This window comes from Sebastes fasciatus, chromosome 3, assembly GCF_043250625.1.
Source record: "Sebastes fasciatus isolate fSebFas1 chromosome 3, fSebFas1.pri, whole genome shotgun sequence".
Classification (NCBI taxonomy): Eukaryota; Metazoa; Chordata; class Actinopteri; order Perciformes; family Sebastidae; genus Sebastes; species Sebastes fasciatus.
The window spans coordinates 24,270,802-24,284,396 of NC_133797.1; the positions used below are offsets into that span (position 1 = coordinate 24,270,802).

At 38.6% G+C, this 13,595-nt stretch overlaps 1 protein-coding gene across 1 annotated transcript; it reads right to left on the reverse strand.

Moving 5' to 3' along the window:
* Nucleotides 1-488: 488 nt before the first annotated feature.
* LOC141764476 (bifunctional apoptosis regulator-like) lies at nt 489-9,984 on the reverse strand. The gene is made up of 9 exons (XM_074629744.1): nt 9,812-9,984; nt 7,818-8,103; nt 6,473-6,571; nt 6,025-6,118; nt 4,784-4,956; nt 4,408-4,552; nt 3,805-3,984; nt 2,904-3,100; nt 489-1,823 (listed from the first exon to the last, which is right to left on the reverse strand). Exons 2-9 carry the CDS (start codon nt 8,093-8,095, stop codon nt 1,631-1,633), a joined length of 1,359 nt encoding a protein of 452 aa, XP_074485845.1. The 5' UTR covers nt 8,096-8,103; nt 9,812-9,984; the 3' UTR covers nt 489-1,630.
* Nucleotides 9,985-13,595: the final 3,611 nt, after the last annotated feature.

The following is a 13,595-nucleotide window of genomic DNA, read 5'->3' on the forward strand; positions in this document are numbered from 1 at the left end:
GTCTGTTTTAGTCATTATATTACATATAATTTGCCTTTTTATTTGTTTTTTTATTACACCTGCAGTTGGCAGAATATTTTTGGCATCATTTGACAAAAAATCCTTGGTAACCTTTCAGCATATTGTAATTCAAGTGCTCTGAGAGATAACTGGATTTCTGCACCTCCTCATAGCTCTGTCTTCAAGCTTTAAAAAAATCTAGCCCATGACGGGAGACTTTGGTCAATCACAGGTCATTTCAGAGAGAGCGTTCCTATTGGCTGTGCTCCGGCTGATGGGCGGTGCTTGGTATTTCCTCAGCTGATCTCAACATGGCTGCCAGGTCACAAACTTATTTGAGAAGTCAGGATTTTTTCATTTCTATTTCTGCAGTTCAGATCATCACATCCCCAGACTGAAACTGTCCTTATAAACATAATTATCCTAATTACATTTAAATTGCCCAGCAATTACTCAGTCATAAAAAAAAGAAAATCCCCACAACAGGATATTATTAAAAATCTTTATTTTTCCTTTGTCATTATAGAACATTGAAGAACAAAATCACAGTGTAGAACTTTTAAGTGCAAATGAACAATGTAAAAAATAAAAAAAGATCTTTGATTAGCTCTACTCACTCATCACATGGAAACGTACAATATACTGCGAACAAAATGTTTCTGAAGAATAAAAAAAAAAAGGTGCAGCACAATATTTGTCAGCAGTACCAGCAAATAAAACCTGCTATGAACAGTTCCTCCATAAAATCCTAAAAATGAAAAAAGATCTGTATCAGCATCTCAAATTCTGTTAAGAACACATTTTATTTCAAATCTAAGTGCCAACATGAATTGTGAAATGAACGCTTGGAATTCCTGCAACGAGCTTCAGGGTTGAACATTTGTTCATAAAGTTTTGTTTTCCTTTCAATCAACTATGGGTTCCCATCGGGCTGCAATACTGCAAACCTCAACATTTGACACATTTCATAATCACCAAACCTTCAAGAGTGAGTTTTCAGACAGCTGTGTGGCACCAGAATCGCAGTCAAAGCCAGAACCGCACTGAAGATTTCAAGAACGCATAGAAGTTCATGCAGAATAAGGGGTTTATATACACGTATAATACTGCTTCATTCAAACTGATACTTTTAAAGCAGCAGTTGTCCAATGGTTGTGGATTACATGTCATAAAAACATTTAATAATAGAATCAATGCTTGTTTTGTTCCACCTTCAGCCATCTCAGTGCTACAAAGCGATCAGAAAACTCCTCATGAGGCCAGTCTTCACTACCACCGATGTTAGAACATGACTTATCATCAGCATAACTGCCCTCTAGACCATTTAGGCAATGTGGTTTGTGAATGCACTGTGCACGCAGAGAGAGCACTCTCTCCTAATCAATAACATCACAGATATTTCACTGTTTATTTCTCCTACAATAGCTCACACCCTCTCTTGTTCCACATGGCAACCATGCAGCAGAGAGACAAGACTGGAAGCCAGAAAACTTCCTTTCCAACAGCAAGTAAGCCAGTCTCATGTGAGCATACTGCTGAAAATAAACTCCTCTTCAGCAACTGGATTTCTGGCTGTTTTATTTGCTGTGAACTGTGCGGCATTATTTGGGCACTGACTGCATGCAGATTGTTACAGTGCCTGTGTTTCTGGGTGCATTAGCTGCTGCACCACCATGTCTATATTAATGATGGGGCTGAAGTAGAGAGCCCAGTAGAAGAGGCAGTTGCACACGAACTGAGGGACAAAAGGCCACAGGAGGGCGAAGGCAAACCCTTGAGATAACATCTTCCACATGTGGTTCCACATCTTGCGCGGCAGAGACCTGTGAGAAAGTGGAAGATACAAGTTAATGCATGTAGCCTTCTCCACCACAGGAACTGACCAAACTGTAACTTAACATGTAGCTTAAAAGAACAGTGTGTAGGATCTGGCGGGATCTAGCGGTGAGGTGACGAGATTACAACCAACTGAAGCCTCTCCCGTGTGCCAAGTGTGTTAGAGAGCTACGGTGGCCGACGCGTAAATGTAAATGATCCTCTCTAGAGCCAGTTGTTGAAAGAGTTGAGTGCTTCGAGTGTGTGTATACGCGGGAAGTGAGTGGTGAGGCAAGAGAGAGAGAGAGCGGCAGCGACGGGAGCGAGTAATGTTATCGACTCCGGACCAAGCCTGTAGAAACATGGCGGACTGCGTGAAGAGGTATGTAGATATAAACGTCTCCTTCTAAGGTAACGAAAACATAACGATTCTTATTATCAGGTGATTATACACTAATGAAAACATACTTATTAATATTATATGCCATTTCTGCCAATAGATCCCTTAATTGTTTCACACTGATCCTTTAATTTGACAATTACATTTACCAGTAATGTTTAAGTAGTGTAGGAATTTTCAAATACATGCAACATTTCTAGTTGTGAAAGTAGCAAGAAAAGCAAGTAAGCAAACGCTACATCGCTATATTTTATTTTCTCTTGAAAAAAACTAAAATTACCGCCTCGCCTTTGTATGCCTCTGCCAACCAGTCAAGTTGCAGTTTACATCCATGTCTTTCCTAAATGTCATCACTTCATCATTTTATCCTGTTAGACATTTGTGTGAAATCATAATTAGCACATTCCTAGTGGACCTTTGTGCCAAATTTGAAGAAATACTCTCAAGGTGTTCCTGAGATATTGCGTTCACAAGAATGGGATGGATGTACGATGGACGGTAGGACGAACAACCGGAAAACATAATGCTTCTGGGCCATGGCAGTCACCGGCACAGAGGCATTAAAAAAAAAGCTTAGAAATGACTGGTCTGCGTCCCGCAGTAAAATTTATTTAAAAACAGAAAGAAAGTAAAAAAACAAAAAAAAACAGAAAGATGGCACCTGGCCTCCCCCCTGGTTAGGTTATACCTGATCCTGGCTCTTGTCCAGAGTCTCCACAGGGCGCAGCCCTCCAGCACAGACAGCAGCATGGCGTTAACAATGATGAAGCGAGACGTCCAGTAGTGGATGGCCAGCCAGTCCCAAGCAAACTCTGCTATCAGCTGGTATGGAAGCAGGAGGTACTTCACAAGAAACTCTGCCCACTGTCGCCAACTGGGCTCCAACTAACAAACACGGGAACATCACAGAAAACAAAAGATGACGGTTGAGAGGTGGTTTTATGAATATAAGACAGATGAGTACAAGTTATGTTTCACAGTAAGATCCACCATCACTGTCATACAAAGAACATTTGGTAACCTCAATAGGTACAGTATATTTATATGCAACTTATCAATCAGATGTTTCATTAAGGTAATTATAGTTGTGATATTTTAGTCTGAATAAGGTTAGTACCACTTATCACTGTTAGCATGATGCCTATTTCAAATTGGGCCAAATATTCTAATGTTATTCTTTTATTTTACAGTGTGTGATCATGGATCCATCACCTCTGTTTGCCTACATAATAAAACTTTTAAGGGCCCATAGGCCTCAAGACCAGTCCTGATCTGGGGAGGGGCTCATTAGGAGTGATGGCTGACACCTGGGTCACCTATACATACACATGTGGTGCCTGAGCAGTCCGTTTCTCTCCCCTCTCTAGGTTACTTGGTTTGGTTGCTATATTTTTGTTTTCTTAGACCTCTACATGTTCACACATCCACATATTACTGATGAACTGACTGCTGACTTAATTTAGTTTCCTTAAATAAATGTATTTTACTTTAAAGAGTCATATGTGGTCCCCACATTTTGTCTTTCCTGCAGAGCCGGGTCCTGACACGATGAACCGAGAGAAAGACACACGCAGTCTGTAAAGTGTCACCTGTGCGTTGAGGAAGCTGCTCTCCATTGACTGGCCGATGTGTGTGATGGCCGGACAGCAGGTGTGCAGGAAGGGCAGGAAGGTTTCCGAGTAGTCGAACAAATACAAGTAGAAGAGAGTGAGCCGAGGGGAGCGCTTCAGTGCGTACAGCAGGAACAGGGACTTCCCTGCATTAGTAGCCTGGCAGAAAGTGAGAGAAATACAAGTATACAGAGGAAGTGTAAGAAATATGGCAAACACTATTTGGAGACTCAGTTCTTAAAATCCCAATTATAGAGCTTAAATGAAGGGAATGTTGTATAACACTAATGCAAAGGTCAAATCCTTAAATATACGTTAATTGCATGTAGTGCATTGTAGTGGAGGTGGAAGCAAAACAAGATCTTTTACACAAACTTGCTCAGAGCTACAATCACTTCCGATATAGCAACTTCATGTTTACTCAACTAAAGATGCAAAGAAGTACTGGAAGTACTACCAGCATGGGAACTACACCAGGACAAATACTTGCAAACCAAAGACGCAACATACAGTACGCTGAAAAGGCTAATGATCAGTGGTTTTGTCATGGTATGATCTGGAGCAGAAAGGACTCTTTGTTACCTTGTACTCCCAGAGGTTGTGCGGAGGTTTGACCCCCAGGGCTTTAACTCTGTCCAGTTCAGCCAGAACAGCCCGCCGGTGACTCTGATTTTCGATGCTGTAAGGAGGTTTTAACAACTCTTCGTCCCCCAGCATCAACAGTAGCCTAAAATAAAGGAATCCAACACCACATGGCATAAACATAATGATCCGCAACATGAGTTTCTGTGTCGGTGCAAGTCTGAACCTCAACAGAAAACAATGTACTACAGTTCAAAGATGACAATATGTTGAATAAATATGGCTCTATTTTGTAAGCTATAATATGTCTACATTTCAAATTCAGGACAAGGAGAGCAAACAGAAATTGTGCTGAAATAAAATGTAATTTTTCTACCTCCCATTGACGTTCTCCTGCTGGAAGGGTTCCCTGTAAAGCTGGGCCCAGGGCCCCAAGAGTTCCAGCCAGGACACGACTTCCTCCGTCGTCCAGTGAGACACTGGTTTACTGATCAGCAGGTCATGCTGCTCCACCACACCGCTGCTCCAGTGGTACACCAGCACCATCGCCTAGAAACACATAGATATTAACAAACAAAAAAAGGTACAGTGAACACTCGTTTATATCCTGCTTATACCACAGCAGGATGAATTATACATTATATTTAGATGCAAATAAAAGATGTAGTTCCCAAAGCTGTTGCTGGTGAGGAGTTTGGGATTAACAGGTTTACATGGTGGCTGGAGTCCCTCATAGGCCAGACTGGTGCCAACTAGTCAACAGTTCAATGCTCTGGTTTAGCCTTCATGTGATCCAGTTACTGTGTCTTGCATAAATCAACCATTGCCACTAGAGTTCACTATAGGTGTTTGACACCTGCAGCAGCATGATTAATCAACTAAAAATATACATTTGCTCTTAAATTTTAGTAAGATTTGATAAAATGTGTTACTTATCACATCTTTATAAACAATTAAATACTCATTTTCATTTGCAGTTATGAGAATTTATTGCTTAACGTGCAGATTCATAGACCAAGCTCTGTAAGGCTGTGGTTGGCAAAACCCATATTTTTTGTGTCATTTGGTAAAGTTGGAAGAGCAAGATCACTTCTAAACAAAAAAAAAATGTAAACATTGATTAAACTGAAGCTCCATGTCCACTTGAAATGATAATAGTATTTTAATCCTGGGACTTATTTTCCTATTTTTTTCCCAGCATGATGACGGATTTTGATAACGAATCTCAGTTTCCATGGAATATTATGTTCCAGTACACAAAGAAAACACAAGTTCAAAAGCATCCAAAACAAACTGCTGCTTTGCACACAGGCCCTGGCCCCCTTTCCTAAATTCTACAATGATATTCATTATGAAGTAGGGTCAAAAACAGGACCATACTCTCATCTGTTTACATGCTGCCAGCAGCCCACACACACAGACAGACACACACACACACACATTTACTGCCACGTTGCAAGACACACAGTTACGTTGCTCCCAAGTGCCACATGGACAAAATAAACATGATCTGTCCACATGATATGAACACTGACCTCTTCACCCACTACTGTGATAACCTTTAAATATTACCCACCAGTTTTTTTTTTGTTTTTTTTACTGCCGTTGTGTACTTACAGCCACACATGTGAGTGCAGTCAGGACTCCAGAGAAGAAGAAGCCTGTTCCTTTGTGTTGGTGTGTCCTGGATCTACCCAAGTTGTCACCATACCTAAAAAACATGTAGATATCTGCTTCAGACCACAAACAGTATTGAATAAGAGAAAGCAGAAGAGACAGACACAAGGCAAGTTCATGGGGATAATATCATCATTGTCAAAGGGATCTCTGTTATACTTGCATTGTGGGTAATATATGCACCAGGTTTTGACAAGGAAGGACAAAAAAGACAGCATCTCAGGTTCTGCTGCGTCCATTGTGATCCTTTCGGTTTTAATCCATCCATCGTGAGTCTCAGTGAGTGCAGTGTTAAATCAGTGGAGTACTCTTTTCAGGATATACTAAGACACACTGTTCAAAAGCATTACACCAAAAACGGCTGGCATCATAGATTATACTGTACTACCTCTGGAAGGCCAGCAGGCTTCGGGAGATTTTGGGGTTTTCCTGAATCTCTGCTCTCCTCCGCTGAACGACCTCACTGAACAGCTTGTCAGTTGCATCCCTAGAGAGGAAAGCAGTAAGATAACAGCAAGAGGTGGTGAAGTAATGGTTATGTTTTGTTTTTTTTTCTTTAGCATCAACTAACGTAGCTCATGCTTCACGGCCACGTTGAGGAAAATGTGTGTGATTCTGCTTCGTGCCGTTTGAAACAGTTAAATGAAACTCTTAAACATCCGGAAAGTGGGACAATTTACACCCTAATCAAGTCTTTCTCTTTCCCAGACTAAAACAGTGTGTGTTCTATGCATCAGTAACAGTTTACAAAGATAATCCCAACTCCTCCACTCTCATACTGTTGTATAGATTTTAGCCGTATTAATTTTTCCCAAATTCTTTGGTGATACAGTATTTGTGTCTGATGGCAACAGCTTGCTTCCTCTTACTTATAACATTAAAAAAGGAAATACATTTTCAACAAACGCATGTTTTTGCTTCACTGATTGATTGAAGTAGCTGTGGGTGGTAATTTCTAACACTAACTCCATACATTTTTCTACATACTTCCATAGGTTTCTTTTCTTCCATAGGCCTTTACACACCGAATAAACAACAGGAAAATGCAAAATACTCGCCTGCAAATATTATATGTTAGGGCTGGGCAATATGATGATATATATCGTCAAAATGATATAGAAATGTCTATCATATAATGTTTCTATATATTGTTTCAAACACGATATAGGCTAGGCCAATATTTATTTATTTTTTCTCTATAATTTCACTTAAAACTGTTATGTTCATTTTGCACTCAAGCTCTTAAAATGAGAAAATACTAAGGGCTTTTCATTTGTCAAGTATTAAATTCTCACAGGAGTATCAAAAAATAGGCTTCACTGTCTGGTTATTTCATACAGACTATTTCTTTATTGAATTACCAGAAAACGTGTTATAGCGTGCTATATTGTGATATATATATATAAATATATATATATATACACACAGTATATATATATATATATATGTCTCTTTTTTCGCCGCCTAATATTTGCATTATGCGTGAAAGTACTCAAGACAAAAACAACAGTTCGATAAAATATATTGAGGTGTGAATTCATCACACTAAATAAACTCAATTCATGGGGTGTATTTGAACCACACCTGTCACACAGATACACACACGTTTTTGGTCTTTAGAAGTTGTCAGTAGGTCTCTGTTCTCTACTGTGCTACTGTGAGAGAAATGTGAATACTGTGGTCAGAAAATCAAACATGCATTCCCTGATATGGTGTGGCTGTGAAAAGCATACCTCAGCAGTATGTTGATTTTAGGAAAGCCTTCCCACTTCTCCCGGCACTCTGGGCACTCATTCTTGTGAGAGGACTCCCACCACAGAGCCAGACAGTGGCGGCAAAAGTTATGGCCGCAGGTCAAGGTGGTGGGGTTCACTAAGATGTCGTAGCAACAGTGGCACGAGAACTCATGTTCTGAGATGTCGGTGGCGGAGGGCTTCGACTGAGGACACTCAGATAAGTGAGGGGCGTCCTCCATTGATGCTCCCAGACCGTCATCTGATGAATCAAACATATCCAAGTCTGAAGAAGAGGAGAAACAAGGTTACAAAAGAAGAACTATGTGGATAAAAGTTTAAATTTTAAAATACAGTCTCTAAAAGGTTCTCAGAGACAACTTTCAATTCAAAGGACTGTCCCAGTGTTTTATCCAATTTACTACAATTCACATATATTGAACATCACAACTAAACCATGATGTTGAGTTTTTTTTATGATTATTTAATGTATTTTTCCAGGAGTGCATTGGCTTTCAGTCATCTCCTAACAATATGATAATATTAGCAAACTCTTGAGTTGCGTGAATCCATCACAGTGAAAATCAAGTCGTCATTATATTTTATCTCTGAGGTAATGATAGATATGATAATGATAATGATAGACATATTTGCCCACTCACATGTTGATAAGAGTATTAAATACTTGACAAATCTTCATTTAATGTCCCTTTTGAACAGATATAAAAATGTGTGATTAGTTTGCGATTAATTGTGATTAACTATGGACAATCATACGATTGAATATTTCAATCGATTGACAGCCATAACTTGTATTGCTTTGATTACTGTAAAACATTCAGCAACAACTATTTAAATCAATACATGTTGCAAATTATCCTTAGGGTTTCTTGGATGTCCAGTACGCATTTCAAACCAATCCAGTGGAAAAATAAGCAATTGGTGAGGCTTATAATACACAAACTTCCAAAATAACAGTAGAGCAACAGGATCTTGCAAGGTCCCATGAATGTAATAGACGTTTTCACATGATTTTTTCCCCAAGAAAATCCATTCATCCAGTTGGTATGGAATGACCCATTTGAGAAATTGGAACCATGAAGTATGACAAATGACAAACTATTATCTTACAATCAAAAGCTTCATATGTTTTCTGTGCAAAAATCTGACTTTGTAAAGCTGTCATATAAATGTAATGTTCCTTCCTGCAGCTTGTCAGACTCCACAACCAGCACTGCTCCCAGTAGACCACTTACACATACACACCAAAAACTGACAATAACCTGATATTTTCAGGTGGAATTTCATTTCATTATCACTGTGCAATATCATTTTCCACTTGTGCAATTTTGTAAATAGTCTGTTTATTGTCAATACTGTATATAATGCTCCTATTTTTATTCTTCCTTCTATTTAAATGGTTCATATTGTGTTACACTTTGTTTAGCTCTTTTTTTTTTACTGTGTTAGCTGATGCATCTTGTTTTGTGCACTATCCCCTTTGCTGCTGCGGGACTAATAAAGGAATATCTTATCTTATCTTATCTCAATGGAGTAAAAAGTACAATATTTCACTCTGAAATCTAGTGGAGAAGAAGTAGAAAGAAAAGACTCAAATTAAGTACAAGTACCTCCTAATTGTACTTGATTAAATGCACTTAACGTGAGTTACATGCCACCTCTTTAAACACCAAACAGTGAGCTGATCAGCATCAAACCATGACACAGAAAGAAAGCCTTCATTTACACACTGACATCTTACATAGCTACCGTTACTCTGCTAACAACCAGCGTTAACTCTAGCTATCACATCCAGATCTGTACTCGTTAGCTCATTACTAACATGATCTAGGTCAGCAACAACAACAGGTACTGCTCTGTGAAGCAGAAAGAAACAGTTTCCTGGTATAACAGTTTGAGCTTTAAGACTGATATGCTAGCTAGTTAGCCAGCTAGCTAGCGTTAGCATAACAATCAGTAGCTGACAGGGTTACCTCGTCTCAGGAGTGGCCTCGGCTGGAGGAGGATGACATCATAGCTGGTTAAAATAACTTAATGTGTGCTTATCGTTAGTTAACCCTGAATGAAACCGCCCACGGAGGAGAGATGTAGCTCTGCTGGAGTAGCTGTCGCCATGGTTCCGGTGTCACTGCTGCTGTGGAAGTGGAGAGCGCACACATCCGGGTACCTGTTAACAGTCGTCATTGGTGATGTGTCGCTCACGAACGAGCCAGTTCAAAGAACCGGCTCTTTTAAGTGAACGATAAGAGCCGGCTCCCGTCAAAGAGTTTTTATTTAATTAATTCAAGGCAGAATGATAGGACGATCAGAGCACTCCATGCACTGACTGTGACTGAATTAATTGTTTACCTGAAAGTATTGCACCTTGAAGTTACACCTGAGTAGTACTGATATTGCACAGTCAGTGTACAGTATAGTGCAGTTATTGTCATTTTTTGGTGTGTATGTAGTCTACTGGGAGAAGTGCTGGTTGTGGAGTCTGGCAGCTGCAGGAAGGAAGGACCTGCGATAGTAGCATAAAAAAAGTAGAATAAAAGTAGCATAAAAATGTAACAAGTACCTCAAATGTGTACTTAAGTACTTAAGGCTATACGTTCCACCACTGCTGTAAATACAGTGGTCTCTTCTGCACATGTACAGCCAACGTGTAAGTTAATAGGTTACTGTTTTGTTATTATCGTGGTCAGGAAAACTTCATACTTCAGTCCAGAATCTGATCTGAACTTTGAACTGAAGCATTTATGAAATCAGCTGGTTTTACAACATCACCGAGGAAGACTACAGACGACACCTTCCTCTGTCCTCTTCTCTCGGAAACGAAGCAGCATGTCAAATTACGGTATTCTGGAAATGATAAGGTTTAGTATAATTATATTGAATAATTTAAGTGATATATGTGCACACATACTAATCATAGGTCAAAACAGCGCTAAATTTGGCTGAATTATAAAAGGCAGAGGTGGTAAAACGAAAGAGGTCTTGGTGAGCTGAGCCAAATGATCTGGCTCACTAAAAAGAACCGGAATTCCCATCACTACTGGTCACACGCTCAGCTGACCTATCCCTGCAGCTGGACTAGAGAGAAGAGGACAGAGGAAGGTGTCGTCTGTAGTCTTCCTCGGTGATGTTGTAAAAAACAGCTGATTTCAGAAATGCTTCAGTTCAAAGTTCAGATGAGATTCTGGACTGAAGTATGAAGTTTTCCTGGCCACGATAATAACAAAACAGTAACCTATTAACTTACAAGTTGGCTCTGCATGTGCAGAAGAGACCACTGTATTTACAGCAGTGGTGGAACCTAGCCTTAAGTACTTAAGTACACATTTGAGGTACATTTTTATGCTACTTTTATTCTACTTTGTTATGCTACTATCGCAGGTCAATTCCTTCCTGCAGCTGCCAGACTCCACAACCAGCACTTCTCCCAGTAGACCACTTACACACCAAAAACTGACAATAACTACACTATACTGTACAATGACTATGCAATATCAGTACTACTCAGGAGTGACTTTAATTTATACTGTGCAATACTTTCAGGTGAAATTCCATTCCAATCACTGTGCAAAATCAAATTTCCACTTATGCACTTGTGTAAATATCTGTTTTTTGTCAATACTGTATATATTGTTCCTATTTTTATATTTCCTTCTATTTAAATTGTTCATATTTTATATGTCTGTCTACCTTTGTTTTGCTTCTTTTTTTTTTTTTTTTTACTGTGTTGTATCTTGCTTTTTGTTTTTACTGATGCATCTTGTTTTTGCACTATCCCCTTTGCTGCTGTACACTACAAATGTCCCCACTGTGGGACTAATAAAGGCATATATTATCTTATCCTATCTTTATTCTTCTACTCCACTACATTTTGGAGGTCAATATTGCACTTTTTACTCCATTCACACAACATTTATTTTGACTACTACACATATCTACTTTAATTATTCTGCAGATTCAGATTAATAATTCAAAACTCACAAGCTTCCCAGCAGCAAAATTAGCCCCACATTGACCACCTTCTATGGCAGCCTCTACCATCAGTTTATGAATGTGTATGTGAATGGGTGAATGTTGACTTTTTCACTTTACCATTGTCACTTTACTTTTATGTACTTCTACTGTACTTGTACTTTTACTATACTTGTATATACTTTTTACTACATTCCTGTCTACACCTCTGTATATGTATATATATGTATATATATATATATATATATTTAGTACTTCTCATTATTACATACTACATTCCTGTTTACACCTCTATATTACTTCTCATCATGCATATACATACTACTTTCTGTTTACATTCAGTTAACTGCACTATACCTGCCTTAGATTATAATTTTACTTTGACTTGTGTGATTTTTATATATATACATATATATACATATATATGTATATATATGTATATATATCCTGTACAGTATATACAGTATACACGATCAGCCATGACATTAGGACAGCATGGGCACCCTGACCGGTCTGCAGCTATACGCAGCCCCATACGCAACAAACTGTGTTTGTACTGTGTGTTCGGACACCTTTTTATCAGAACCAGCATTAACTTTTTCAGTTATTTGAGCTACAGTAGCTCTTCTATTAGATCAGACAACACGGGCCAGCCTTCGCTCCCCACGTGCATCAATGAGCCTTGGGTCTGACCCTGTCGCCGGTTCACTGGTTTTCCTTCCTTGGACCTCTTTTGGTAGGTCCTGACCACTGCAGACCGGGAACATCCCACAAGAGCTGCAGTTTTGGAGATGCTCTGACCCAGTTGTCTAGCCATCACAATTTGGCAATTCTGTCGCTGTTACAACCAATTTCTGATTCTTACAAACAGTCCCTTTAACTGTTTATAATTTATACAATCAAAATCACATTTCTTTTGGTATTTTTAAGTTAAACTTTACCTATTTTTTTTTTTTTTTTACAGTATATACAGATAAGTAAAGTAAAGTTAAGATAAAATAGAAAGACATTGCAGTTAACCTTCCTGTTGTCCTCGGGTCAAATTTGACCCGTTTTCAAACTTCATCACATCACAAACATGGGTTTCTTTCATCTGATTGCCCCAAAATAACATGGATGAAAGTAATTCATAATTTCTTGGGGGGGGTTCATATACTCAAAAAGGAGGTATAATTTCATGTAAATGAAGTTTATTGACCATGAATTACAGAAAAAAGTAATGTAAAACTTGTGGTAATGAGTTGGAATGAAGTTGGCTTAAAAAGGTGTCATTATGTGCTGCCATTGAAAATGTTTTTTATATTATAATATTTATTATATTCTGACTAAACTTTGACATATACCCATCTGTGATAATCCATCAATATTATGTTCCACTGATAGTAAAAAATAATAAAAAATTTAAGTTGTTTTTTTTACTCAAATTCGGTGTAATTTCATGGAAATAATGTTTATTAACCATAAATCCCCCCCCCCCAAAAAAAGTGTAAAACTTTGTGGTAATGAGTTGGAACGAGGTTGGCTAAAAAAAAAAAGTGTAAGACAGAATTAGGTGATAATTTATAGTGTATGTTTTATATAAACCGTCAAACCAGACCAAAAGTTGCACGGTCGACGGGAAGACAATAGGAGGGTTAAACAAAATATAAATACAAATTTATATTATATATATATATTTACATGTCATACTCAGTACCATCCAGTAGGTGTCAGTATGAGCCTTCCAGACTCCGACCTGCCACCACCACGGATGACAACCTCTGTTACAAAAAAACACACGAAGAAGAA

Coding starts and splice junctions, on each gene's coding strand:
- LOC141764476 (XM_074629744.1), bottom strand. CDS start 8,095: ATGTTTGATTCATCAGATGACGGTCTGGGAGCATCAATGGAGGACGCC. Junction 6,572..7,817: donor AAAATCAACATACTGCTGAG/GTATGCTTTTCA, acceptor TTTCCTCTCTAG/GGATGCAACTGACAAGCTGT. Junction 4,553..4,783: donor CAGGAGAACGTCAATGGGAG/GTAGAAAAATTA, acceptor CCTTTATTTTAG/GCTACTGTTGATGCTGGGGG.